This window comes from Hemicordylus capensis, chromosome 5, assembly GCF_027244095.1.
Source record: "Hemicordylus capensis ecotype Gifberg chromosome 5, rHemCap1.1.pri, whole genome shotgun sequence".
Lineage (NCBI taxonomy): Eukaryota > Metazoa > Chordata > Lepidosauria > Squamata > Cordylidae > Hemicordylus > Hemicordylus capensis.
Window position 1 is genome coordinate 227,258,118 of NC_069661.1, and position 27,353 is coordinate 227,285,470.

The 27,353-nt window shown below is 45.1% G+C and overlaps 1 protein-coding gene across 6 annotated transcripts; it reads right to left on the reverse strand.

Moving 5' to 3' along the window:
- On the reverse strand, positions 1 to 27,353 carry DRAM1 (DNA damage regulated autophagy modulator 1). Of its 6 annotated transcripts, none has more exons than XM_053254206.1 (7): positions 26,339 to 27,351; positions 14,830 to 14,897; positions 13,357 to 13,499; positions 9,397 to 9,574; positions 6,483 to 6,541; positions 2,305 to 2,397; positions 1 to 697 (listed from the first exon to the last, which is right to left on the reverse strand). In XM_053254206.1, exons 1-7 carry the CDS (start codon positions 26,533 to 26,535, stop codon positions 653 to 655), a joined length of 783 nt encoding a protein of 260 aa, XP_053110181.1. In that variant the 5' UTR covers positions 26,536 to 27,351; the 3' UTR covers positions 1 to 652. The 6 variants fall into 6 exon arrangements, 5 of the variants coding, with proteins under 5 accessions (XP_053110181.1, XP_053110182.1, XP_053110185.1 ...); XM_053254207.1 differs by lacking the exon at positions 26,339 to 27,351 and adding an exon at positions 26,139 to 26,221; XM_053254210.1 differs by lacking the exon at positions 26,339 to 27,351 and adding an exon at positions 24,722 to 24,745.

Here is a 27,353-nt window from a genome sequence, read left to right on the forward strand (position 1 = left end):
TTGGGGGAAGCTTTTTACGAATCACCTCAGCAACAAAAAGCAGCAATGCAGATTTCCCACTCTTCCCAATTGTTCTCACCGCTGCTCACATGCTTTATAAAAGCACACACTCTTATTTCAATTTTTCTTATTTCATATTTTCTCCATTTTAACATTATGATGATAAAGTATTCTACAGTGTAATCTTTAGCATATTTACTTGGAAGTAAGCACCACTGAATTCAATTAGGTTTACTCCCAGGTTAAATGTGCATAGGGTTGCAGTCCGAGTTGCATTTCTGAGGCCATCTCTGTTCAAACAAATAAAAAGAAGGAAACATCTGTACAGAGGAGGAACATCTGTTCTGCTTTCTTGAGAAGTTACATGCTTTCAGAGGTTCTCTCCTTTTAAAAAAGTGAAACATGAAAAGTATTTAAAAATACAAAAAAGTGTTTTTAAAAACAGGCTAAAAAGAAAAAGCAATACATGAGGGAATATTGGTAAAATTTAAAAGACACTCTGCAGTGACTATAAGTATGCAAATTCCAGCGTTGATGCAGCAGGTTCATCTGTCACATCGGCTTTGACTGTTCCTATTTCTCTGCAACAGTTTCTTTAATAACCCCCCATCAACCCAGTCATCTACGATCCTTATGGATAAGGAAACCACGGTCAGAACTCTTCGTACATTTCTGTTGATATCCTTATGGTGACACCCTGGAACATAAGAACAAATGAGAACAGCCAAATCAACAACTTATGAAATACACATTTCACAAGTCTCAAGAGCTAAACAAACAGGTTAGGAATATATTTTAGACACAGGCAGAGAAGACTGGGACTTAATAAGGGAAGGTTCATTTCTTTTCCATCCCTATCCCAAAGAGATGGGAAGTCCTGACAAAGCTCACAGGGCTGCAGTCCAAAGACCCAAACAGGCATTGAGCCCCCAGTTCCGGCTATGGCCAATGGAATTCCTCAGAGGCACATTTTGGCTTCCAGAGCTGGCAGTGAGGGCTTGGTACAGCCGAGGGCTTCAGAGACCCAAATGTCTCTGAAGGCCATAGTATGTATCCATTCATTTTGCAATAATTTCCAGTTAAACAATGAAGCTCGACAGTATTGTGCATAAGAACCTAAGAACAGGCCTGCTGGATCAGGCCCAAGGCCCATCTAGTCCAGCATTCTGTTTCGCACAGTGGCCCACCAGATGCCGCTGGAAGCCACAGGCAGTACTTGCAGAGCTGGTATGCTAGGCTAGAGCTGCTTCCTTGGCCCCATGTTCTGCCAAATCCCAGAACTATTGGCATTGGGTGGGCTCACACTGATAAAGTCCCCCTACTTATAAAGTGCCCCAGGATTACAAAGGGCCACGGCAGAGCCTGGGGAGCATTCATACGGAGGGGCCATTTGTGAGAACCGGCACTTTCACAGGGAGGCTGCAAACAGACAACTGCCATGATCTGCTCAGTCATGCAAATGGCAGCCGTCATGTGAACAACCTGCATGTTGAGGTGCTGGTTCTCAGAGTCAGTACATCTCCACGGGTGCCTCTGGCTGCCAGTCCAACTGCAGACTCCATCTGCTCCCAAGAGGCTCAGGTGGGGATTGCCATTAAAAGTGTGAACCAGCCCCTAGACGCCTTAAGGCCGGCTCCCCAGGGGTGCTCTTGACTGCTTGCTTGGCATGCTCCAAATCAGACATTAATAGGGAAGTTATTGTACCTACACATGTGTCTATGATGTGAATGAGGTCCAAGAGATATTCAAATCTACCAGTGGTGACGGCTTACTTTTAAGTTTAATTTAAACTTAAAACAAATGCAAGGGAACAACAGCTTTTTGATTCCCCAACTAGGGAGAACTGGCAATGCCACTCAGAAAGGCAGGGGCAGCTGTTTCATGGGGCAAGGTGGGACAGCTACCTCAGGCAGCAGATTCTGGGGGCACCAGCAGGGTGGCAAGATGGCCACGGACACCACCGCTGTCGTCAGAGCAGCTCCTTGTGACTGATCTAACCATTGCTAACTTTGCAAGGGGCACCTCTGCTCACACTCTTTGCAAAACTTGCAAGAAGGACGAGGAGAGAGGAGGTCGCTAGTAACCTCTCCTCTGCCTTGCCCCAACCCCCATGCACTTTCAGTGCTTGCAAGAGTTGGTCTTGAAAGAGGGCTGACCCCCACAAGAGGCATGGGGCAAGGCAGCATTTGGTGCCTTCCCTCAGGTGCTGCAATAAAAGAGGCCACCCCTGCAGAAAGGCCATGCCCAGCCGAGGTTCGAACCAGGGAAATACAGACTCAGACACCACCTACTCATCATACCCACCTGAAAATCTTTGATGAAAGTTAAGAAGAAGGAAACAAAACCAAAGGCTACTGTCCACTCGCAGATTGCACTCACAACGTGATACACGTAATCCTAATGGAAAGGAGAAGTAAAAAACAATACATAGGCTGAAATAATAACAGAAGGCAAGTTGGGACAAACAGATACTAATTAATGTCTATGTGAGGACACGATGGTGCAAGGAGAGAACTTCTTTTTTATTTTGGAGAAGTTCATTTCTTAACTCAAACATTTATTTAAAAAATGAACTAAAATAATGAATTTTTAAAAACCTAAAATGATACACTGAGGTTAACTCCCTCCCACTAATCCTAACTTTTTGCAATTTGTAATTATCTGATTCTTCCCTGGGTTTCTTCTTCCACACCACTCTTTATCCAATTAATGCTCATTCCCACCCCCCAGGGTTTCTTAACCTTGGGCCCCCAGATGTTGTTGCACTACATCTCCCATCATCCTCAGCCACAAAGGCCATGTCTGGGGATGATGGGGGTTGTAGTCTAACAACATCTGGGGGCCCAAGGCTAAGAAATCCCCCCCCCATTTTTTAGCTATATTGTAATGAAAGCCACCCTTCAAGATCTCTTCTCCAACTCATTTCTTAGAAAATTATCTTCAATCACAAGCCTGAGCTTGTGACTGGCCAAGCTAAGCCCAACCTACCAGCCAATGCTGACCCACTGAAGGCTCAATAAACCCCCTACTTCAGCTGGCTACCTGCCTGGGACTGCAGAAATAGGGGATTGCCAAGGACACTGCAGGATGCAACACACATGGCTTCTAGCTTTGTGGGGCCAAATCATGCAAGCCTGATTGCACAGGGAGCAGCATGTAGTAACAGGCAGCAGGAATTTGTGTGCTTCCCCTGCCTACCCTCCGGCGAGAGTCTAGTTCAATAAATGCTGGCACCTGAGGCAGAACATTCACATAGTATGTCCTCTTCCATAGTCCCTGTGCACTTGCACAGGGAATCTCCCAGATAGATCTGTGCCCCATGGCTAAGATCTACCCTCACCTACTCAATCTCCCCTGAAATATGGCATCCAGCAGCCACCTTACACGACTGGATACACAAAGTGCACACACACACACACACACAGTCACTATGAGAGAAATGTAGGAGCCTCTGCTTTAATATTTACACAAGAAATATGTGTGCACACACATGCACAAATCATTCCTCCCTCAGTACTGTAATGGCTCCAGCAGCTTCCCGGCTTTGGATCATCATTACCGTGATTATATCATAGCCATCCAATGGGACTACTGCTAAAAGTTCAAGTTGATGTATTTCAGCTTAAATACTGTCGTTCTTGGGCTGTACAGAATAAGCGTAATAAGGATTGAAGAGCTATACCAGAGATCATGATACAAAGTCCAGTGTTTTTTATTTTATTTTACATATATTGATACTGCCCAAAACTTACGTCTCGGGGCGGTTTACAGCTAAATGAAGGGGCTCTCAAACCTGTGCCCCCAGATGTTGTTGGACTACAACTCCCATCACCCCCTGCCACAATAGCAAGAACACAAATATAATAGGCAGGACTTCTTTGCAGCAAAGTTCTATGTATAATCTGTTTCAATAGAAAGAGCCAAGGTTGGGAACCTTTGCTCTATCTATCACAATAGAGCGCCATGCACCACGACACACACCATAGCAGAGGGACTGTATTAATAGTCTATACATGTTACATATTTCCTCTGTTTTTCCACATGACAGCATACAAGATTCAGCCTTCCCCTGTTATTTTTGTGGGATTCACAGAGAAAGTGCTCCCCCTTGTGGTATAGAAAACCCACAGTAAAATCTCTAAATATTAGCTGCTAGTATCACCAAAAGCGACCTAATGAAATCTCATCCTCCTCAATTTTGCCAAAACATTTGGCTATACAATTACCCTCATCGTACTCCATTGCTATACTCAAAGCCCCGCTATGTAATTTCTCAACCCTGGTTCCACACAGCCTCTCATGGAGCCATTTTAACCCCTGATGGAAGTCACAAGATCACTCCCTCACTTCAGGTCCTCTCCATGGCGGGTATCTCACAAAGCCTTGAGAGGTCATTCACACGCTCACAAACTGTGTTCTACCCAGATCTGGGAGCCGTGTGTGCTCCCAATTTTTGGTTGTGTGGAAGCAAAGTAAGAGGAAAACCTGGGAAGAAGTGATTGTACGGAAGCAAGGCAGGAGGAAACCCTGGGTAGCTTTTCCTCTTACCTTGCTTCCACACGACCAAAAATTGGGAGCACACACAGATCCCAAACCCGCACAAAACACAGTTTGTGATTCTACACAGTTTGAGACTCACAGTTTGTGATTCTAGTCTAGGAATGACCTCCTAGACTAGAGCAACAGGACCCCAGTCTGAGAAACACAGCTTTAAATACTGAGACTCTTCACATGAGCAGTGTGAAGAGCCTAAAGGGGGTTTGCGGGGAGAGTGGGTTTGACCTGCTCTCCCTGCAGATGACTGCTCAGTCATCCGGGGGTGCCCGGACAATTACCAGCTCAGTTACGGAGCTCGTGTGAATGGGGGTTTGGGTTGGGGGGCTTGAAGTCCCTGAAAGCATCGCGCAAGTGCGCAGCACCTTCTGGGGAGCCTCCCAACGCCAGGAGGCTTGTTCTAGCCTCCTCGTCAGGGGCTACTTGTGATTGGGTGCGGTGCAAAGCCTCACCACAGCAACACACAATCACTTAACCCGCTTTTCGGGCACCCTCACACCCCAAACCCGGGTTAAGAGGTGAGTTACCCAGGAGGGTTTGCAGCCAAGCCACCGCCGAGAGCCGTGTGGCTCCCGTTGGTTCTCACATGCGGCTAAAATCGGGCTGGGCTTCCCTAGTCCTATTTTAGTCGCACATGAGAATAGCCTCACTAAGCTGTATGAAAGGATGGAGACCACCATCCTATATGCCTTGGCCACTGAACTCCTAGTGTATTTCTGTTTTCTTTTTCCCCCAAGTCAATGGTCTACTCATGGCAGGAGGGGGAAGCCTCCTGATTTTCAAAACACAAAGGGGACAAGTCTTCTTCCCTGTAGAATCCAGAGGAAAGGGTTGTGGCACACAAGGGCAAGGCAGTGGGATAGAATCAGGAATATTGATGGTTTAATGAAATAGATCTTATTTCCAGAGAGGCAAGTGCAGACTGCTTTCAATGCCCTTGCTGCTGGTTCTTGTTAGCCCCACCTCTACTCCAGGACTAGAACAAAAGTAACTACTAAAGCACCATTCAAAAACTGGCCTGGATCAAGGAATGGATTAACCAAGAAGACCACATCCCCGAAGTAGGTGTGCAATACTTGCTATACCTGTGCATATACATATTCAGACTACCTTCTACACACTTCAAAAGAAAGCCCATCTCATTCTCAATTTACCAATCAAAAGTGTTAACTTATCTCCTCTATAGAGCAAGCTTCTATATCCTCTATAGAGCAGAGCTCCAAACCTTGGATCCCCAGAAGTTGTTAAGACTACAACTCCCATCATCCCCATCTTCTATACAGTTTACACAGAGCACAGCTTTATAACCATGAATCCTTCATATTTTATATATCCTCTATAGAGGATCTAAATGTTTATAACCTCTGTAGAGCAGACTGAGCAGGTTGGGCTTCCCAACCTTGGCTCTCCAAACACTGTTGGACTACAACTCCCATCAACCTCAGCCACAATGCAAAGGCCAGCGGGGCTGGGTGTGATGGGAGTTGTATTCCGACAACATTTGGAGACCCAAGGTTGAGAAGCCCGGCTTTATCCCAACAGAGAATGGGCTTCAGAAACCTACACATCCGTTTTTGCTACCAGGATTAGCAACCTGTATTCAACATGACTCCTGCGTAACTAGGGTTGCCATATTCCAGCTTTCCAAATCTGGGTGCCTAATTTGCATATTGTGTAAATTGGCTTGAAAATAATTTTTGAGCAGACTACACGTTTTACTCCATAACTCCGGGTGAAACCCGGAATTTCGGGGGGCATGGCAACTCTATGTGTATTTTATGCTGTCAGCTTGCTGAAGGCGCTCTGTGTACCTTCAGACTCACTGGCAATGTTTGTGATTGCATACATGCCCAGCTAAAATTAATTAGCATGGAATGACTGAGCTAACTGGCAGAAAGATCAATTGCTTTTACCTAGTGAGGTTTTACCTTTTCACCTGGATTCCAGTCTATTTTTGTTATGGAAATTAGTGAAGCACATGCAATCACTGGAGAACAAAAGGGGTTAAGGAAAACAACAGCTTTTAAGTAGCACTTACAAAAATAGCAATAGCAATAGCAATAGCACTTACATTTATATACCGCTCTATAGCCGGAGCTCTCTAAGCGGTTTACAATGATTTAGCATATTGCCCCCAACATTCTGGGTACTCATTTTACCGACCTCGGAAGGATGGAAGGCTGAGTCAACCTTGAGCCCCTGGTCAGGATCGAACTTGTAACCTTCTGGTTACAGGGCGGCAGTTTTACCACTGCGCCACCAGGGGCTCTTCTCCCTGCTGAAATGTACTTTGCTGAAACAGGAAATGCAATGTATAAGTTATTCACATAGGGTCCCCAGATGTTTTTGGCCACAAAGATTATTGTGGCTGGGATGAAGGGAGTTGTAGTTCAACATCTGGGAACCCAAGATTGGAAACCCCCTGACCAAGGGGAATGGAACAGTCGGCGGTGTGTGTGTGTGTGTGTGTGTGTGTGTGTGTGTGTGTGTGTGTGTGTGTGTGTCCCCTACTACCAGACAAGCCAAGAGCAGCCTGGCCTGTGAGAAAAGCCCCCCCCCCCACAGTGCCACATGAAAGCATATTTCCTGGAGGGGGAGCATTTCTCCATGGCTCACCACAAGCCCCATAAGGACAGCAGGAGCAGGAACACTAGAAAGCTGGCGAGAGGCTTCAACTTAACAATTCCACAGTTTCCATCCTAAATGATTCTACTACCAGTTTTGTATTGAACTGTAAAAACTAATGTATGCCACCTTGGGGATAATTTAAATCAAAAGGTGAGGCAGGAGATGTAAAACTTTAAAATAAACCAGACCTTGGCAAATTTCCTTTGGATCTAGGAGCCAGTCCAAAAATTTAGGAGCCAGACAATGGACATTTGACAAGATTACCTGATTTAGTGACAGACATTGTTGGGGTGGAGGGCGTAAATGGGCTTCTCTTTATCCCCTTTAGAAGTAACATACTTAGAACAGAAAACAGGGCTGCCTGGGACAAATAAAGATTGTATTTATATACTGCCTTCTGTTCTAAGACCCCATGGTGGTTAACAACTATTCAATAAAAACATAACACACACAGCTAAAAGTTTAAAAAGAGCAGGGACAGCTCATTGGCCAAAAGCCTGAATAAAAAGGGCAGTCTTCATTTTCCTCCTAAAGGTTGGGACCGAGGGTCTCAGCTGAAAGAGAGTTCCACAACCTGGGGGCAACAACTGAGAAGGCTCTGTCCCACATGCTCGACAAACGGGCCTCAGCAGGTGTTGGCATATGGAACACAGCCCTCCCAGCCAATCTAGGTGGGTAGATTCAGCTGGGAGCAGGCAGTTCCTAAGGTATCTGGGACCCAAAATGCTTAGGGCTTTAAAGGTAATAACTAGCACCTTGATTTATTAAATAATTCTACCTCTGAGTATCCTAATCTAGGTGCTCTGGTTAAATTTCTAGGCGCCATGGCTCCCTGGCACCTGGGATTGTACAGTCAAGTCCTGAAATAAGTAAATGTACTGTAATTTGAATTCTAAAGATGGTTACTACAGTTATGTGCTTCTGATTTTAGCATTTATGGTAGCAGAGGTCTGGGGTGCCATATTAGCAAGTTTCTCGAAACGGGCAACACAAATGAAGACTAGTCTGCTTAGATTTTGAAACATCTGAAAGTTATTGCACTGCTCATGGGGTTTTTTGGTTTCAGCATTAGACTGCTGAGCATATTTATTTTTTAAAAATTGTTAAGTTCCCTAAAACGATATGCACTGTAGGGTGACAAGTCACAAGTTACACAAGGGACATTCCTATTGCAATGTACACACAGCATGGATCAGCTTCTTTCTAGAACTGCAGACTTCTATGCTTCTGTTTTTTTTCTACCTTTAGTTGCTTTTACGTATTTCTACCCTTATGCAAATGAAGATACCATTTTAATGCTTCTTGGAATGGGCTTGTTCAAGTAACCCAAGTTTCTCTGAAATCATTGTCAAGGTGGAGAATTTAGTGATTGCCCCTCAATCAAAATCCTCAGTTTGGTTATGCTGACTGGCATGTGTAGCGGATTCTCAGTGCCTTGTAGTCTTACCCTCATGGCTGATACCTCAGATCTAAGTATTATTTGCTGTAAATTGCTTGCTCATAGTTCCATTTATCAAAAGGTAATGACCAACATTAGCAAGTGAACCTCAGTTATCCAGAGACTCCTTTACCTTGATTGTTCAATTCAGCACCGCATTTATACCCTAAATCAGGTAACCAAATCTGAGGTGGACATGTCTAGGGAACACTGCCTCAGAATAATTATCCATGTAAACAAGATCCCAACTCCTGTTCTCCCATACTAAAAAACTGTGGCTGTGCTCTTCAAGCCTCCTGCTCCTAAGACTAAATCACTTGAGAATCATGGATTAGGAACATAGGAAGCTGCCATATACTGAGTCAGACCATTGGTCTCTCTAGCTCATTATTGTCTTCACAGACTAGCAGCGGCTTCTCCAGGGTTACAAGCAGGAATCTCTCTCAGCTCTATCTTGAAGAAGCCAGGGAGAGAACTTTAAAACCTTCTGCTCTTGCCAAAGTGGCTCCATCCCCTGAGGGGAATATTTTGCAGTGCTCACACTTCTAGTCTCCCATTCATATGCAACCAGGGCAGACCCTGCTTAACTAAGGGGACAAGTCATGCTTGCTACCACAAGAGCAGATCTCCTTGCCTCATGTTATTCCATCTGCACTATTACAAAAACTGGGAAGTTGTTTATAATCTACACTATTCACAGTAAAACAGTCTGAGGAGGATATTGCTTTATAATTAAAAAAAAACCACTCAGGAACAGAAATACATCAAAAGGATACTGGGAATGACAGCCACCCAAGTCACTACACAGAGGGCCAGCCTTGTGCTACATGTACACAGAGTGCTCCATTGTGGACGGGACTTGTAAGAAATGATGGTCTGAAGCACAATGTACACTGCACCAGAGATAAAAGCCAGAAGGGCTCCTCCATCGTGGACAGCAGGAACCGCTAGCTCCTGAAACAACAATTGGGAAAGCGTTACTTACTGTTGTAAATACACTAATACACACCAAAAGAGAACTTGGAGGCGGCAAACCCACAAGGGCAGATCAGCCTTGTCATAAACAGCCTATGACTTTAATAAGCAAATTGATGGCATAGGGTTTGGAGGGGAAGTGATGGGTCCATAGCTCATTGGTGGAGTATCTGCCTTGCAGGGTTGGCCCATCTATTAGGTGAACTAGGCAGTCGCCTAGGGTGCCAAGCACAGAGGGGCACCAACAGCCTGGGTCACGTGCCACCCACATGCGTGCCCCTCACCCCCATGGGCAGGTGCACGCACCCCTGGAGAGGGCGCGTGGCCAAGCAGGCACTCTCCATCCCTGTTGCTCATCCGACTATCTACTTGCTCTCCTCGCCGCCTCTGCCCGCTGCCGCTGCAGAGCACGATTATCACATTGCCGTATCACACAACGATGTCACTATAATGTGCTGAAGCATCCAGCAGGAGCGGCAGGCGGAGGGAGTAAAGAGGGCAAGCGATGGGGACAACCTGCCCAATGGGAGGTGTCTGCTGACAAACGCAGTGGGGATGCCAAGCACCACCAATCCTTGGGCCAGCACTGCAGCCTCACATGCAAAAGGCCCCAGATTCAGCCCCTGGAATCTCCAGGTAGGGCTGAGAAATATTCCTGCCTGAAATCTTGGGACAGCTGCTGCCAGGCAGTACTCAACCAACAGTACTGAGCTAGATGGACCAATGGTGTGACAGAGTAAAAGGCAGTTATGTTCTTAAGAGTTCAGTTCCTCCACCAGACAAAATGATTCCAACTATTTATTTGTCAAATTTATATACTGCCCTATCTAAAAGCTCTGTGTGGTTTACAATTAATCTCTATTATGATGAGTTCTGCCAACCTGTGTACCCTGTAACAGGGATTCCCAGACGTTGTTGACTACAACTCCCATCACCCCCAGCCAAAGGCCACTGCATCTGGGGATGATGGGAGTTGTAGTCAACAACATCTGGGAACATCAGCCAACTAAATTGCTACCTCTTAAAATGAGAAAAGAAGGAGGCATCCCTTTAAAAAAAAAAAACCTTTGGGGAGAATTCCCACTTCAATAAGCTAGTAATGGCACTGGAACTCCAGCCCTTAAACAAGAGGATGACTGTGGAACTAGCACGGACTGGAGCTCAAGGTGTGCCTGGGCTGCAGGGTCAGCTGTGCAGCACCTAAACAGAACATCTGATCATGTAAATAAGCCCCATGCAGATATGTGCCCCTCCCTTTTTTATTGGCGAATGCTGAACAATTCCCTTCTTCCTCTTTTTGGAAAGAACAGTAATCACCACTATCATCAATCATAATCATCATCACTCAACAGGCAATTTGTTGTGCTTTCAGATTCAGAAACTGAACATAGTGAGCTACACAGCCAAGAAGGAATTTGAATGTGGGGGCTGCCTTCAAAGTGAACACTGTATCTAAACCACAGTCCTATCTGTTAGGAGGTTGTTAGAAAAGGATTACTCCACCTTAGGAACACAGGAAGCGGCCCCATACTGTCAGACCACTGGTCCATCTGGCTCAGAATTGTTTACGCTGACTGACAGAGGTTCTTAAAGGTTTCAGGCAGGAGCCTCTCCCAGCCCGACCTGGAGATGTTCAGCGACTGAACCTGGGATCTTCTGCATGCAAAGCATATATAGGCTCTTCCACTGAGTTATGGCCCCATCCTCCAAGGGGGACGTCTTAGAGCACTCACAGGTCACCCATCCAAATGCTAGCCAAGGCAGACCCTGCTTAGCAAAGGGGACAATGCATGCTCACTACTACAAGACCAGCTCTTTCCCCCTTAAAGGGCACATGGCTTCTTGTTCCTCTAATTTGCTTTGGCTTTCATCCGCTTGCAGGCTTTTAGAAACCTCAAGGCCCTGGAAATGCATGTAATGGGGCCACTTGTCTCTCTATTTTCCCTAAGCCACGATTATTCTAGAAACCTAAATCAGTTTTATTGCATGGTCTTGGTCCTCATTTCCGGCATTTAGAGAACAGTAGTTTTGTGAGGGAGACTGAACTTTCCAACACAAAGAAAACACAATTGCAAGGGCTCCTTGGGAGAACCCATGGTAGAGAAGATGTTTGCATGTGTAGTTTTATTAATTTACTAATAATGCTATTAATTTAATTTTAAAATGTTTATATATGACCTTGGCTATCACAGGCAGATTCTCACATGCAGCTATATTCTTTAATCTTGCTTTTACTTACAGAAAATTCGATGATCTTTATTGCCTTGGTTTGCAAGAGAGTTTATAGAATGGTTCATACTTTGCAATTGGAGACAGCACAAAACACAATTTGACTTTACAGCTTATTTGTTTCTGCTCTGCCTGAATGTCAACCCAATTCAACTTTACTTGTCCTCTTCATGACCTCTTATAAATGATTTGCACCAATCTATTAAAGAAGCTTACAATAGCCTTGATATGAATAAAACAGGAAATGAAATTATGCTGCGTCATGGATGTGAGTTATTAGAACAAGGAACAAATACAGCCCTGCTGAACCAGGGCTATTGAACCCAACATCCTCTCTCCCACAGTGGACAACCAGATGCATCTGGCAGCCCAGAAGTGGCATACATAGGCAAATAGTCCCCACTCGCTCCAAGCAACTGGCGTTCATAGGCATTCTGTCCGACATCCATAGCAATGAATTGCTTATGGAAAGAAACTGCATTCATGCAAAACTGTTGCATTAAATGCTTGAACCAAGTCTGGAGCTTGCGCTAGTGTGCGCTACCACAAGCATGCTTGCGGATGCATTGCAACACGCCTCTTTTTTAAAAAAAAATGGGGACATTTGTATAACAGTGCTATAATGCAACCCTCCTTTTTTAGCACAGCTAATCTAACTTCTTGCACTAGGACAAATTTGCTTGCTCTGCTAGCAGTTTGTTGCTTTGGTTGCCAGCCACTGTCTCTGAACCTGGAGGTAGCATACAGCCATCATGACTAGTAGCATCAACAGACTTGTCCTTCATAAATGAGTCTAATATACCCTTTTAAAGCCAGGTAGGCCAATGGCCATCACTACCTTTTTGGACAGAAAGTTCCATAAATTACGGGCTATGTGAAGAAGTGTTTCCTTTTGTCTGTCCTGAAACGCCAGCCAATCAGTTTCATTGGATGATCCTGAGTTCTAGTGTTATGGAAAAGGGGGCGGGGACTTCTCTCCTCACTTTCTCCATAGGATGCATCATTTTATAAACCTCCAACATGTCCCCTCCCACAGCTGTTGGACTAGGACCGGGAAAACCTGAGTCACAAACTGAAACCAATCCAGTCGAATCACATAAGAGGAGTCGTTGTCTAAATATTGTCTAAATGAGGCTTAGCTCTTTCAGAGGAGGCCCTACTGAGAGTGTGCCACCACTGACTGAGATTCAGCAGATGGGGATTAAGTCCATGGCCTTATCTGTAATACCTACATTACCTATTGAACTTTCTGCCCTGGGAAACTCATACAGCCAGCTTGCTTTTTTTGTCACTTAGGAAACTGACAAAGAGTGAGCTTTTTATGAGGACATTTACCTCTAAATAAGGGAGCAATGGATTACTCTGATTCTTGACTTCTGATACGAGATGTTTTAAATGACTAGCCTTGGAGTGAGTGAGTGTACACACATTTATTAAACATCACACTCAATGTAATAATTATTTGTAAGCCACCTTGAGAGGAAAGTGAGATATAACCTTAGTAAATAGTATAAACATTTGTCTACACTTACCTGAAAGCTTGCAACAATGCCCATTCCAATACAGCCCACAATTCCAACACATAACGTGGCCGAGTTGAAACAAGGACTAATGAAGTGCGTCAATTCATTTTGCTTCTTTGTAATTAAATATCTTGTGTACATTGTAGCTGCACCTTAAAAAAAGGGGGGGGGGCAAACAAAAAATTATTCAGGAACCAGACTAAAAGCAAATTGTCCAACACAGAACCTGATTTGGTCTTGACAACAAACACAAAGTAGAAAAGACCTCCTTCATGCTAATCAGATAATGATGAAATGCAGTGTAAAATGCTTTTCAATGCAACACAATATACCTTCAGAGGCCTAATTCAAGAAGCCTAATTCAAGATTTAGATTGGTTTTTTGTATACAGCCTAGGAGGGGCCTCACCAAACAGAAACAGGCTGGATTTTCCATTTTTATGGGGATGTGCTGAAATATTTATTTATTTGAAACATTTAATATACCACCCACTCCGAAGACTCTGGGCGATGTACAAAAACATGCAAATCAAGACAGCATTAAAATTACATTCTAAATTAAAAAATAAAGTAACTAACAAAAAAGAAAAAACCAAATAGGTAAACTACAGGGTAAAAGCCTGGCGAAAAAGATAAGTCTTCAATAGAGATTTAAAAATCAACAAGGAAGGAGCTAAATGAATCTGAAGGGGAAGAGAATTCCAGAGAAGTGGGGCAGCAACCGAAAAGGCCCTTTCACGGGTCCTAGCGCCCCGAACCTCTCGCATTTGTCGAAATGCGATTCAACATCTGAATCACTGCACAATCCCATTACAACTAAGGGCTTCCACAGGCCCTTTAACGCAGAGGAGAGCAGGTCCATCCTTGATCCTCCTCCACTCGCTGCCATTGCTGTACTCACAGCGCTTCCCCCAGCTAACAGTGCATGCTGGCGACACTCTCCCATAGCTGTCCTCGCGTGGTGCCAGCACACACATGGCCTCTTGGACTCCTGAAGGCTCGTGGAGCACAGTAGAGCACTTTATTTGGCCTTTGGGTTTGTCTGTTTGTTTGTTTGTCTGGGACTCTAACCTGTACGATAATGAGGTACAGCTGTACTCCTCCCACTTTCATAAAACAACAACTCCAAAACAAAAAAACATTGCTACAATTGCTTGGCCTTATATGCACCTTCTCCACTCTGCTGATCTTTGGAATCTCCATTTCGAGTCAACGGAAGTCTTTGTAATCACCACTTATGCTTCTCCCAGCAAGTGCCAGCATAGTCACTGCTTAGAGATTTACCTCTACGGATCTACTCCTCTTGCAGTGTCTCCAAATGCCAGACATTAGGAACCACCTTGAATTAAATGTATAAGGCTACTTCTGATGTTAAGGCTTTATCTGATGCCATTTAAGATCCCTTCAGGTGGCCAGCCCCAAATCTCTCCAGGGGACTGGTAATTTCAATACATTAAATATGCATAAACACACACATACATACCTAAGAATGCAGAAACATTAATCATAAATCCAAATATACCACTTTCCGGAGGTTTTGCTCCTGTGTCACTAGAACAAATGAAAACAGGAACACAATAATATAAATACATAAGGAATAAGATTGTTTAATAATGTATAAATAATTAATAGTTTAATGATGAATTTGCTGCACTTCAGCTAAGAAATCTGATTAAACAACATGGAATGCCCACACTCCATTTAAAAAAAAGTGGGGAGGAGCTAACAGCTTTGGTACCCAATTCAGGAAAATATTTGCAATCCAGTTGCAACGTTTAATTAAAATAATGAGATTTAGGTCCACAAACAAGTGCTTAACAGCCAACTAAATTTATTTAGAATCGAATCTCACTGTTTTCAAATAAGACTTACCTCCAGATATATATGCTTAGGACTGCAGACTAAGATGTGTAGACATCTAGTAAAGATAGACATCTTCACTAGTGCTGCTACTCTGAAGACACGAGGTGGGGCGGGGGTGGGGAATTACAATTAAGGATCAGCTCAGTCACCTGGAACTTGCCATATACCCACTCCAGAACTGAGCTTCTCAGGCTTGGATGCTAAAGAACTAGGCCAGTTTGAGAGGACAAGAGAGGATGTTCTAAACTGTCCTGAAAAATGAAAAATTAACACAAATTAACAAATTAACAGATGGCATCCACCCAGGAGTTCTGAGGACCTCAAATGTGAAATTTATTATTATTATTATTATCTCTTGTTTACACAGTCAGACAGGTGTTATTGACTGGTTTGTTTTATCCAGACATCGAGTCCTTCCCAAGGACCTAGGATGGCTGAATTTTATTGTCAATGTTGTTGTTGTTGTTATAGATATCGTCGCAGAATATAGGCTCTTCCCAGTAAAGATGCTTTTTGTAATTGGCTGATGGTGATTTCTGTGGCCCCTATGGTGTTGAGGTGCTCTTCAAGGTCTTTTGGAACTGCACCCAGGGCGCCAATGACCACTGGGATTATTTTGGTCTTCTTCTGCTACAGCCTTTCAATTTCAATTTGTAGATCTTTGTATTTTGTGATTTTTTTCTATTTCTTTTTCTTCTATTCTGCTATGTCGATTATTTTCACTTGTTTTTCTTTCTTCTCGACTACAGCTATATCTGGTGTATTGTGTGGCAGATGTTTGTCTGTTTGTAGTCGGAAGTCCCATAATATTTTTGCATCTTCATTTTCTTCAACTTTTTCAATTTTATGGTCCCACCAATGTTTGGCTACAGGTAGCTTGTATTGTTTGCAGATGTTCCAGTGTATCATCCCTGCTACCTTGTCATGCCTTTGTTTGTAGTCAGTCTGTGTGATCTTTTGACAACAGCTGATTAGGTGGTCCACGGTTTCATCTGCTTCTTTACAAAGGCGGCACTTGCTGTTTGTGGTTGATTTTTCTACTTTTGCTCTTACTGCATTTGTTCTTAGTGCCTGTTCTTGTGCAGCCAGTATTAAACCCTCTGTTTCTTTCTTCAAGTTGCCATTCTTAAGCCATTGCCAGGTCTTGGTGATGTCTGATTTTCCACTTAAATTGTGCAAATATTGACCATGCAGGGGCTTATTTCTCAATTTTTCTGCTCGGTTCTTGACTTGTTCTTTCTTGTAGGCCTGCTTTTTTTCATTGGTGTTGAATAGTTTCGCGTTATTGACCATTTGAAGTGCATCTTCTTCACTGTCCCTTATATATTCTTCAAGGCCTCTTTTCTCCTCCTCTACTGTTTGATGGACTTATTATTTGATGGACTTATTATTAATTATATTATTATTATTATTATTATTATTATTATTATTATTATTATTATTACATTTATATCCCGCTCTTCCTCCAAGGAGCCCAGAGAGGTATACTACATACTTGAGTTTCTTTCACAACAACCCTGTGAAGTAGGTTAGGCTGAGAGAGAATGATCTCCTAGCAAAAATATGTAACTTGTCCCTACAGTCAGGCTCTATACCAAAGGCCTGGAAAATAGCTTATGTAACTTTGATTTTCAAAAAGGGATCCAGGAAGCTACAGGCTGGTTAGCTTAATTTCTGTGCAAGGTAAATTGATGGGAAGCATTCTTAAGGATAACATTGTTAAACTTACAGAAGAACAGGTCTTGCTGAAGGAGAACCAGCATGGCTTCTGCAAGAGCAGGTTTTGCCTCAATAACCTTTTGGAGTTCTTTTAGAGTGTCAACAGGCATGTTGATAAAGGTGATCCAATTAACATAGTGTACTTGGACTTCCAAAAAGCTTTTCACAAAGTTCCCTACCAAAGGCAGTTGAGTAAACTCAGCAGTTAGGGGATAAGGGGACAGGTTCATGTGTGGAATAGTAACTGGTTGAATGACAGGAAACAGAGGGTAGGATTAAATTGACAGTTTGCAGAATGGAGGGAAGAAAGAAGTGGGGTCCCCCAGGGATCTGTACTGTGACCAGTACTCTTTACTATGCTTATAAATGCTCTAGAAGTTGGAGTAAGCAGCCAAGTGGCCAAATTCACAGATGACACTAAACTATTTAGGGTAGTGAAATCCAAAACAGATTGTGAGGAGCTCCAAAAGGATCTCTTCAAATTGGGTGAGTGGGTAACAAGATGGCAAATGCGGTTCAGTGTAAGCAAGTGTAAAATGATGCATATTGGGGCAAACTCCCCCCCCCACCGCCGTCCAACTTCACATATATGCTGATGGGTTCTGAGCTGTCAGTGACTGACCAGGAGAGAGATCTTGGGGTCATGGTGGACAGCTCATTGAAAGTGTTGACTCAGTGTACAGCAGCTGTGCAAAAAGGCCAATTCCATGCTAGGGATCATCAGGAAGGGGACTGAAAATAAAAATGCTAATATTGTAATGCTCTTATACAAATCTATGGTGTGACCACATTTGGAATACTGTGTACAGTTCTTCTGGTCACCATATCTTAAGAAGGTCACTGTAAAGCTGGAAAAGGTGCAGAAGAGGGCAACGAAGATGTTCAGAAGCCTGGAGCACTTTCCTTATGAGGCAAGGCTACAGCATCTGGGGCTTGTTGTTTGGAAAAGAGGCGACTACAGGGAGACATGATAGAGGTGTCTATAATTATGCATGGAGTAGAAAGAGTGGACAGAGAGAAATTTTTCTCCCTCTTTCACAACACTAGAATCAGGGGCCATCCCATGAAATTGAAGGCTGGGAAATTTAGGACTGACAAAAGGAAGTACTTTTTCACATAGCGCATAATTCATCTATGGAATTCTGTGCCATGGGATGTGGTGATTGCCACCAGTTTGGACGGCTTTAAAAGGTGTTTAGACAAATTCATTGAGGACAGGTCTATCAATGGCTACTAGTTTGGTGGCTGTGGGCCACCAGAAGCCTAGAGGCAAGATGTCTCTGAATGAGAGGTGTTCTTGGGAATAGAGCTGGTCTTGTGGTAGCAAGCATGAATTGCCCCCTTTGCTAAGCAGAGTCCACTCTGGTTTACATTTGAATGGGAGACATGTGTGAGCACTATAAAATATTCCCCTCAGGGGATGGGGCCGCTTTGGAAAGAGCACCTGCATGCAAAAGGTTCCAAGTTCCTTCCTGGCATCTCTGAGATAGGGCTGAGAGAGACTCCTTCCTGCAACCTTGGAGAAGCTGCTACCAGTCTGCATAGACAATACTGAGCTACGTGGAGCAAAGATCTAACTCAGTAGAAGGCAGATCTGACCCAGTAGAAGACACAATGTACCAGTTGTGGGGAGCAACAGCAGGGGAGAGGGTGTGCTCTTGCTCTTGCCTGTGGGCTTCTCAGAGGCATCTGGTGGGCCACTATGTGAAACAGACTGCTGGACTAGATAGGCCCTGGGCCTGATCCAACAGGGCTGTTCTTAGTTCTTATGAATTTGGCCCCCAAAACAAACTCACTCTGTGCTAGCTGTCACCTGTTCCCTGTCTTATTTTTGAAACGTTTCAGAACGTCCTTATTTTAATTGGCATTTCTTGCATTCAGTTTTATTTGAAATAAGCTCCAAATAACTTTACAGGAAGCAGAAAATCTGTGTGCCCAAGTGAACCACTTGTGACTCTGAAGGACTTCTGCAATTAAGACACTTGCCTATACTACCTGAATACTATACTAGGCTGCAATAACATCAAAGTCTTTGAAGAGCATTAGGCAGAATGGGAATGGAATCCACAGGTGACCAAACCTGAACTACTTCTTCAAACACTTCATGCTTTAAGAGTAATCCACATAGTTTAAAATGGCATAGAATATCATTCATTTTTATTTAAACCTTTATAATGAGGTTCCGTGCATTAATTATTGAGTGACTGAAAGGCTATGTTATAATATTGTGATTGTATAGTATACCTTTGGAAATACTTTTTTTAAAGTTAATAACTTTTTAAAAAGGTATTCCAAAATATGCTGTATACTATACAACCACAGTGTGTCTACTATTTAACATCACTTGTACTGTCCATAAAATAAATAAAAATCATAAGTGTACACCTGCTTTTAGACATTTCTGCTTATATGTACTCATACTAAATGGTCGCTTGCTTGGTAATCTCTCGAAAGTAAGAATTATCCCTGGGAGGACAACCAGTCAGGGAAGCTTTACAAACGCCAATACTTTTCCTTTCTTTAGGGCACAGGCATGTACTAGTAAACTTTTTTGTGAGCTAGTCTTATTTACTAACCAGGGAAAGTCCAGGTTGCTACAGAGATGAGGCAGCTCTATACCAAACAGGCACGGAGTAGATTTTTCTCAAAAGCAACGCAAGCATGCTTTAGCAGGTGTACCAAGCAGACAATCCTTCCAAGAATTCCACAGAGCTCCCTCAACATGCAACTTCAAGCAAACTCCAGGTCTTCAGGTTGTAGGTATGAGAACTTTGAAGAAACAGCCGAGAACACCACCTTGGTTGCAGGCAACAAGTAAGCCAATAAACCTGCTGGTAACAGATACAGCTACAGTAACTACTGTAGTCCAATGGTGTTAATAATCATAATTACAAGCCAACCCCTGCACAGAGTATCTGTGCACTCTTTGGGGCCGGCTACCTCTCTCCTCACCGCCCCAGTCTCTGGCCGGGCCGAGTGCCGCAGCTCGGCCCGCCGCCACCTCGCCTCCGCGTCCGGGCCAGACCTGCCGCCTCTCTCCCCCCACCCCAGTCTCCAGCGGCATGCCGCCACGGGCGGGCCCACCGCCGGGCTGAGAGCCGCCGCTGCCGCCAGCGGGGGCCACCGAGAGCCGCCGCCGCCGCGAGCCGCCACCGCCATCTGTCGGCCTGCCAACCCCCACCCCAGTATCGGGCCCGCCACACTGCCGCTCCTCGCTCCTGGCCGCCGCTGTTCTCCAGGGTGCGCCTTACCCAATCAGGTGCCCCCGCAGCCCAGCCAATCAGCTGGGCTGCTGGGACGCACGTTCGAAAGGCACAACCAGGAGAATTAAATATATAGATACATAACTGCTAAGGCTTGAAAAGAAGTCAGCATCTGATAGGTTTTCCATTCTGAGTATGGCAATAACTCATACATTCATTCAGTTAAAGCAGTGACTGGATGTGGGCATGGGAAAAGAGTAACTAATCCCAGAATAATGAAGTTAACCTTCAGTGTCCTACTGTTGTGAAATGTGTTTGCCCTGCAATGATATTTACTGGAGAATCACCAGTGGAGTTCATCATACTGCCGAATGACATTTCACAACATCCTTCCCCTTTTAACAGTATGTTCATAATCGGCAATTTGGGCCATAGGAAAAAACCAAATCTTAAAACTCCTGAAATGTGTTGCATATTAATACCTAAACATTTATTGGTAGCAATGTTTGTTTAATGATTAAATAGAATGCTTCCTTGCAATTTGAGGATTTAAAAAACAGTGTCATTTTCATCATTCATTCTATTCGATTTCTATACCGCCCTTCCAAAAATGACTCAGGGCGGTTTACACAGAGAAATAAAAAATAAATAAATGGAACCCTGTCCCCAAAGCGCTCACAATCTAAAAAGAAACATAAGATAGACACCAGCAACAGCAACTGGAGGTACCGTGCTGGGGGTGGATAGGGCCAGTTACTCTCCCTCCGCCAAATAAAGAGAATCAGCATGTTAAAAGGTGCCTCTTTGCCAAGTTAGCAGGAGATTTGGGGGAGAGCGCCAGAGGAAATACGGCAGGGGAGGTAAGAGCACCCTCCCTGCACCTTAAAGAAACCCCTCCAGCCTCCTGAACATGTTCATGCACATCCCTAATATATATATATATATATATATATATATATATATATATATATATATATATATTGGGCGGCACAGTAGCCGCCTTATCTACAAAAGAATCCCATCTCCTCCTCTCCCATATCCACCATTTGGATATACTGTAAGGATAAACTTTCCCTGCCTTGTCAAGAGTGGTTTCTAATTTCTGAGAAGCCAACAGAGGCGCCCTTTGGACTGGACTTTGGGCAGTGGACTGGACTTCCTGAACTTCAGGAAGTGGACTGGCCTTCGGGCAACAAACAGAGGCGCCCTTTGGACTGGACTTCGGACATCTTGGGGGGGATGTCCTGCCAAGGGGCTGGGGGTGGCCACGCTGCTTGCGGCCTGTCTGCCCACCGATCTCCTCTCTGCACAGCTAGTGGGGAGGGAGGCTGAGGGCCAAACGGGCCTGTGGCCTCCTGCCTCCGCGGTGGCTAAAGCAGCGGGCCCAGGCTGGGCCTGGTGAGCAGCGAGCACGTGATGTGTGCTCGTAACACTCGCGAATCACACCGCGCAGGTGTGGGAAGCGACTTGGGCCGCATTGTACGAGGCAGGTGGCGGCAGCGTGTGGAAGGAAACCGAGGGAGCGTGCCGGTGGCACTGTGAGGGCAGCGACTCTGTGAGGGAGCACTAGCCAGGAAGCGAGACAGAGTCAGGCAGGCAGCCACAACACAGCAGCCACTGTCTGTCCCCAGTGTTTTCCACTGTCCATGCAAAATGTGCTATGCGCAGAACAGTGGGGAGTATCTTATTCATAATTTCTTCAACCCCACCCCCAATTTCCAGCTTCCCTCAAGCATGTTCTGGTGTAAAAAACAAAACAAAAAAACACCAGTGCATTGTAGCTTATCTTATGGTGGGGGTGTGAAAGGCCTTTAGGTCCAGGCTCCGAAACTACCTAGATGCACCTCTGGTAGCAAAGCACTTCAAAAATGCAAAACATGGCCTTTCAGAATGCTTTAAAAGTCCTGTAGGCGTCATCATACATGTTATTATTAGAAAGTGAGAAGAGCACAAACGGAGTTGGAAAGTAGGAGGGGAAGTTCCTTTTTCCTCCCTTTAACTTTGATAATTTCGACTGCAGTGCATAGAATAGCAATCACGGATGCTCAGTGGAACCACAAAATGTGTTCTTTCTTCCACAAAGATAAATAGTTGGGCAGAGTCAGATCCCTTATCACCATAGCACTGCAAGAATCGGTACAACACAAGAATACGGAGCATTAGTTTTCCTTCTGGAGGACCATGTGCATTGGGAAACATCCAGACCCAGTTAATCATGACTAAGTCCCATTGAAATTAAAGGGACTCAAGTTAGCCAGAATTCTCATTCATTTCAATAGTGCTTAATCATAACTAGCTAGTTTGGATGTTGCCGATTGTCTTTGTATGGGCAAGTCTCAAAGTCAATCTTAGGCCTGATCCCTACAGTACAACTAACCATTAGAAACATAAGAAGTTCAGCTTCCTTATACCAAGTCAGAAGTCTCTCTCAGCCCTACCTGGAGCATTCCCAGATGGCGATTTTACTTTTGTTCCCCACAGAAGGGCAGGTGTGTGTTCACATATCGTTCAGATTTATTTCACAGTCACTGTGTGCTATCAGGGAGCACACCACACACAAGTCAGGTTTTCCTTTGCGCACCGCAGCTTAGCCTGATTTATGTCCAGATTTTTTAAAAAATCCACTTTTTTTTGTTGGCTAATAGATTTTTTCTAGGGATGTGCATGAACCTGTTCAGAGGCTCTTTTACAAGCCTCCGAACAGGTTCAAAAGACCGGCAATTCAGCTGGTTCAAAGGCGTACGACACCCACACCTGACACGCACACGGACCAGAAGTGACCTGAAGTACCTGGTGTGCACATACCGACATGTGCATAAGCTGGGTACTTCAAGTCACTTCTGGTCCGATGAGGCAACGGGGCGGCAGGGAGGTATACTGCTGCCCTGCTGGACACTTTTAAAGTAAATCGCCCTGAGCTTTTCTGGAAGGGCAGTATAAACATTGAATAAATAAAGATAAATAAATAAAGTGCAGCACTGGCAGGGGAAATGCGGCAGGAGGGGTAAGAGCACCCTCCCCTGCCCTTAAAAGTATCCACCCTCGAGTCCCACGACCCCAGTTCTGTGCACTTCCCTAGTTCACTTCAGGATAGCCCTTTTCCGCGTTTAAGCCTGCTTTTAAGCCCACTGCCTGGGAATGCTCCTGGAGATGCCAGGGCGTGAACCTGGGACCTTTGCATGCCAAGCAGATGCTCTACCACTGAGCTGTGGCCCCATCCCCTAGGCAGTGCTCAAATGTAGTCACCCATCTAAATGCAAACCAGGGCAGACTGGGACCCTGTTTAGCAAAGGGGACAATTCATGTTTGCTATTATAATACCAGCTCTCCTCTACTTATGAACTATGCACTTATGCACAATGGTGGCCAGAAGTGTGCCAGAACTGTGCTAAAAACAAGGAGCTCACATTACCTTGACTGAAAAAACTCTTGTTCTTTCCTCACTTTAACTTCTCTCAGTCAGAACAATACACATTAAAGGATACTAATGACTCACATGGCATCTGTTCAACTGAAATAATCTTTTGTGTGAAGAAGGCCCTACATCTGTTTCATCCTGGGTTGGGCTGTTTGTTTAACTCTGGAGTAAATAATAATGGAAGGTATACTCTTCCTGTCAGTAGCACGATCACTTCCCTCACCCTTAAGAGAGAAACAAACTCAAACTCACTTAACACACAATTAGCAGGGCTCTCCTTTTTTCCTTGACAGACTATATGTGCTTTTAACAGCTGCGAGACAGGAAGAAGTTCAAGATGAGGTTTGGATGGCACGGAGGTGCAATAAGGAAAAAGATACCTGTTGATTTTCTGCCCATCCTGCAGCTAATTAAGGTATTGTACAAATGTCTTACTGGGAAAGGCAGCCACACATAAAAAGGGGAAATTTCAAATGGGGTTGTTTCTTCATTCACAGCACTGTAGTAAGAGACAGAACTAGCAGCTCGGGTCCTCCCTTCTATTATGCCACACATGCAGCTTGGTTCTTGTGGGACATGTTTAAGTCCCACAGAGTCCACTGAGACCTACTTCTTTACTACAAGTGCATTAGGCTACAATCCTAAGCATACCATCCAGAAAATAATCCTTACTGAAATCAATGGGGCTTCAAAACTAACATAGGGGTTGATCCCAACTTTTACTTCCACAAATTGCAGAAGTTCCACTCGTGCAAAAGGGGGTGGGATGTACCGACTCCCTGCTCCCCCACCTAGCGCAAATGGAACTCCTGTTTGCAGAAGTACTAACTGGGATCCAACCCAAGCTTAGAACTAGGTTATGAGACATCAATCCTATGTAGTTTAAATTTGGTAGTAAGCCCCAATGAAATCCCCTGATAACTGAGCAAAGAGGCACCATTTTAAAGTGGTGATTCTCTTTATTGAGCAGGGGGAGAGCAACTGGCCCTCTCCATCCCCAGCACAGCATCCCTCTAGCGGCTGTTGCTGGTGTCTATCTTATGTTTCTTTTTTAGATTGTGAGCTTTGGAGACAAGGAGCCATTTTATCTATCTATATCTATGTAAACCTCTTTGGGAATTTTTTGTTGAAAAGCAGTATATAAATATTTGTTGTATTCATATTCGACTTACTCTGGAGGAAACATAAGATCAAGGTTTAAGTGCCTGAAGATGTTCTTCCAACAACTGAATGCATGAAACCATTAAAATTGCAATCCCCAAACCACTTACTAGGGTGTATAACGGTGCTTACTTCTGGAGTAAGTAGCATTGTAGCCTTAACCTTTGGAGCTAGGACACTTTCAGCCCTGGTCTACTCATGCAGCAGAATAAGGTAACTGAAGTGGTACAGTCCTCCAATTGCAGCTGCAATAAACCACTTTTTTAAAAATTCTGCTACACCCTTCTTGTATGACATCATTTTAAAAAACCAATCTAGAGGACAGCCAGAATGATGTAAAACTGTGTGGTATAGTGGTTAGAGCAGTGGTTCCTGCCCAGGGTTCCTCTAGATGTTGCTGAACTGCAACTCCCAGTATCCCCAGCTACAATTTATTATGGCTGAGGATGCTGGGATTCTAGTTCAGCAACACATGGAGGAACCCTTGTTGGGAACCACTAGATTAGAGTGCTGGACAAGGACCAAGGAGACCAGAGTTCAAATCTCTATTCAGCCATGAAACTCACTGGGTGACCCTGGGCCAGTCACATAACTGCCAGCCTAACCTACCTCACAGGGTTGTTGTGAGGATAAGCAAAACCATGTACACCGCTCCAGGCTCTTTGAAGAGTGGGATAGAAGTGTAAAAAAAAATGTGTTGGGGATGTGGAACTTCCTGCAAATCAAGGGTTTTCCCCTTTCTCTGTAGTGCACAGGTTTTCTGCTTCTAAGGACTTTTGCACAAACTATGTTCAACAACAATATCATTACAACATATATAAAGCATCGTCCATGCCCATGGCATTTTACACAGACAGAAGAGAGTATAGTTTACATCCAGTGTGAAGTTATATTGTCCACTTTGTCACCTGAGGCCTCGTCCATCACATTACTTACCTCCTCCTCTTCAGTCGGTTTATACCATGTGATGAAACAAGTGACAAAGTTTTCCTGGGCTGTTCCAACTATGGCAGGTGACAAGTTCCAGGAAGTTTTCCACACCCGGCTTTAAGCCTGCATGCATCTCCTCCGGAATGGAGGTGTGGGTTCACATATTGGCCAAATTTACCCCAAAGTCCCTGTGAGCTATCAGGGAGCACTTCACACACAATTCGGGTTTTTCAGCACCATACATTAGAGTGTAGCCTGATTTATATTCAGGGATTTAAAAATCCACGTTTTGCATTGGTTGGGGGGGACGGACTCCAAACTCGCAGTAAAGCCTTGCAGAAAACCTGCAGTAAAGCCTGCTGTCTGGGAAAGCCCTAGATCTGAACCTTCCCTTGTGCGCGTTGGAACTCCCCGCTCCTAGAAAGCTAGAATGTTCGTGAGGATCCATCCTAGCCTTTTCTCCAACATGCTGGCCCATGCATGGAAGAGCATTCTGACCTGAAAGCCTGATGTGGCTCAGTCCTCGAAAGACAAGCCAAAATAGAACACCCCACTTCTCCCATACATGCCCCCTGCCTCTGCAGACCACCAGGCTTCCCCGGGGTCCAACAAGGGCAACATTCTCCAGCCGCCCCGAATCCCGGACTCGGCCAAGAGGGGGCGCCAGGCAGCTCCTCCCCCGCACCCCCATGATTCACCTGATGAAGGGGAAGAGCGGCTCCACATGGCCGCACAGCACGGCGATCACGTAGGAGATGATGAAGGCGGCCGAAGACCAGGAGACCAGCAGCGTCGGGATGAAGGCCGCTCCTTGCGTGAAGCAGGGCATCCTGCGCGGCCGGGAGAAGGAGTTCCCCCTGGGGATGAGCGGACGTCTCTCGCCGGCGGCAGACATAGAGGTGGCGCAGCGCAGGCCACGCGGGTCAGCAGCCGCCAAGCGAGTGAAGTCACAAAAGCGCCTGAAGTCACAAAACTTTTGCCAGGGGGACTCTCGGGGCTGGGGCTGGCCGCGGGCAGCGGGGCATTGGCCTCCACGCCCCTCTGAGCACTCTCTGGACTGGAGTCACTCTCGCCCACTTTTGCTTCTCACTCGGCTGGGCTCCGTGGGGATAGAACCGTCTTTCCTCCGCGCCTGCAGAGGGGCTGCTGCTGCTGCTTCTTCCTCCTCCCCCGCTTCCTCACTGGCCAGGAAGTCTTTCCGCCTCCAGCTACCGCATCAGCACAGTCTAGCCTGCAAGTGCAAGGCTCATCTTGTCCCTTCACACGTTACGAACACGCCTTTCATTGCCCAGCCCAGTTCCCAGACAACACTTTCTCAGGCGCACAGTAGAAACTCCCAGGCGCACACCGGACTCTCTTCTTTCCCGCCCGACGAAACCGGGTTGTTCTTTTCCTCCCCTCCCCGCCGCCGACCGATAAAGAACCAGTTTCTTATCTCTTGCAGCTCCTGCTGCTCAGAAGCTCAGTGCCCGCAACCTCTGCACACCCTGCAGGGCTGCAGGCAAGCAAAGGAATGTTCTTCACTCTCTGCTGCGATTGCGACATTCTGGAAAAGGAGTAACTCGCCAGTCCTTCTCTCAAGTTCATCACTCAACTTCCCCGCCTCGCTCGCTCGGTCGAGGAAGTCAGCCCGGCTGTCCTTTCACTTTCCTTTCTGTGCCCCGTTCCTTTCATGAATCCCTCGCCTCTTCCCCTTTTTGCTTCGTGTGTGTG